At 48.4% G+C, this 823-nt stretch overlaps 1 protein-coding gene across 1 annotated transcript in view; it reads left to right on the forward strand.

The window, feature by feature from the left end:
• The first annotated feature begins 11 nt into the window (after positions 1–11).
• LOC111365666 overlaps positions 12–823 on the forward strand; it is a 1,634-nt gene continuing 822 nt past the window's right edge. The window contains exon 1 of the mRNA XM_022986206.1: positions 12–785. Within this exon, the coding sequence (XP_022841974.1) occupies positions 12–785 (774 nt within the window). The remainder of the gene's footprint in view (positions 786–823) is intronic.

The raw sequence follows: 823 nt of genomic DNA on the forward strand, positions 1-823 counted from the left end.
TACGTGACTTCATGACCAGGTTCAACAAGGAAAGACTTCAGATTCCCGACCTACATATAACCGCAGCAGTTTCTGCCCTCACATATGCCATAAAGTGTGAGGCCTTCAAGATGTCTTTATCCAAAACTCCGCCAAAGACAGTGACCGAGCTTCTTACCCGAGCCGAGAAGTACATAAATATGGAGGAAACACTGAACCCGAGAAAGGTTGGACCATCCCATGACAAGATCGAGCATAAAAGACAGCATGACCCGAACCCTCGTGAAGAACAGCATCGGAAAAAACAGAGACAGGAGGTTCTCCCGACGCCGTTCACACGTTTAAATACGTCAAAGACCAATATATTGATGGAGATCAAGGATATGAAGGAACTGAAATGGCCAGTCAGAATGAGGTCCCCACCCGAATCCAGGGACATGAACAAGTACTGTGAGTTCCATCGGGATCACGGGCATACCACGGAGAACTGTAAGGCCCTGCAACGGGAGATTGAAGCCCTTATTAAAAGAGGACTCCTGAGCTCCTACGTCGGTAACGACAAACGCCCGAGGAATGATCGTGGCAGGGAAAAAGACCCTGAGGCAAAAAGGGATGGTCAACCCACTGCTGGAACCATCAATATCATCATTGGAGGTATTGCCTCGGGAGGAGACTCCAACAATGGAAGAAAGCAATATGCCCGACGATTTGCCTTGGCCTCCAGGATGCCTCAGGGAAAGCTGGAGGATATTACTTTTGGGACTGGAGACTTAGAAGGCGTATCACTTCCACATGATGACGCCTTGGTAATCTCAGCGATTGTGGCCAATTTTGAAGTAAAGAG

Source organism: Olea europaea, chromosome 17, assembly GCF_002742605.1.
Source record: "Olea europaea var. sylvestris chromosome 17, O_europaea_v1, whole genome shotgun sequence".
Lineage (NCBI taxonomy): Eukaryota > Viridiplantae > Streptophyta > Magnoliopsida > Lamiales > Oleaceae > Olea > Olea europaea.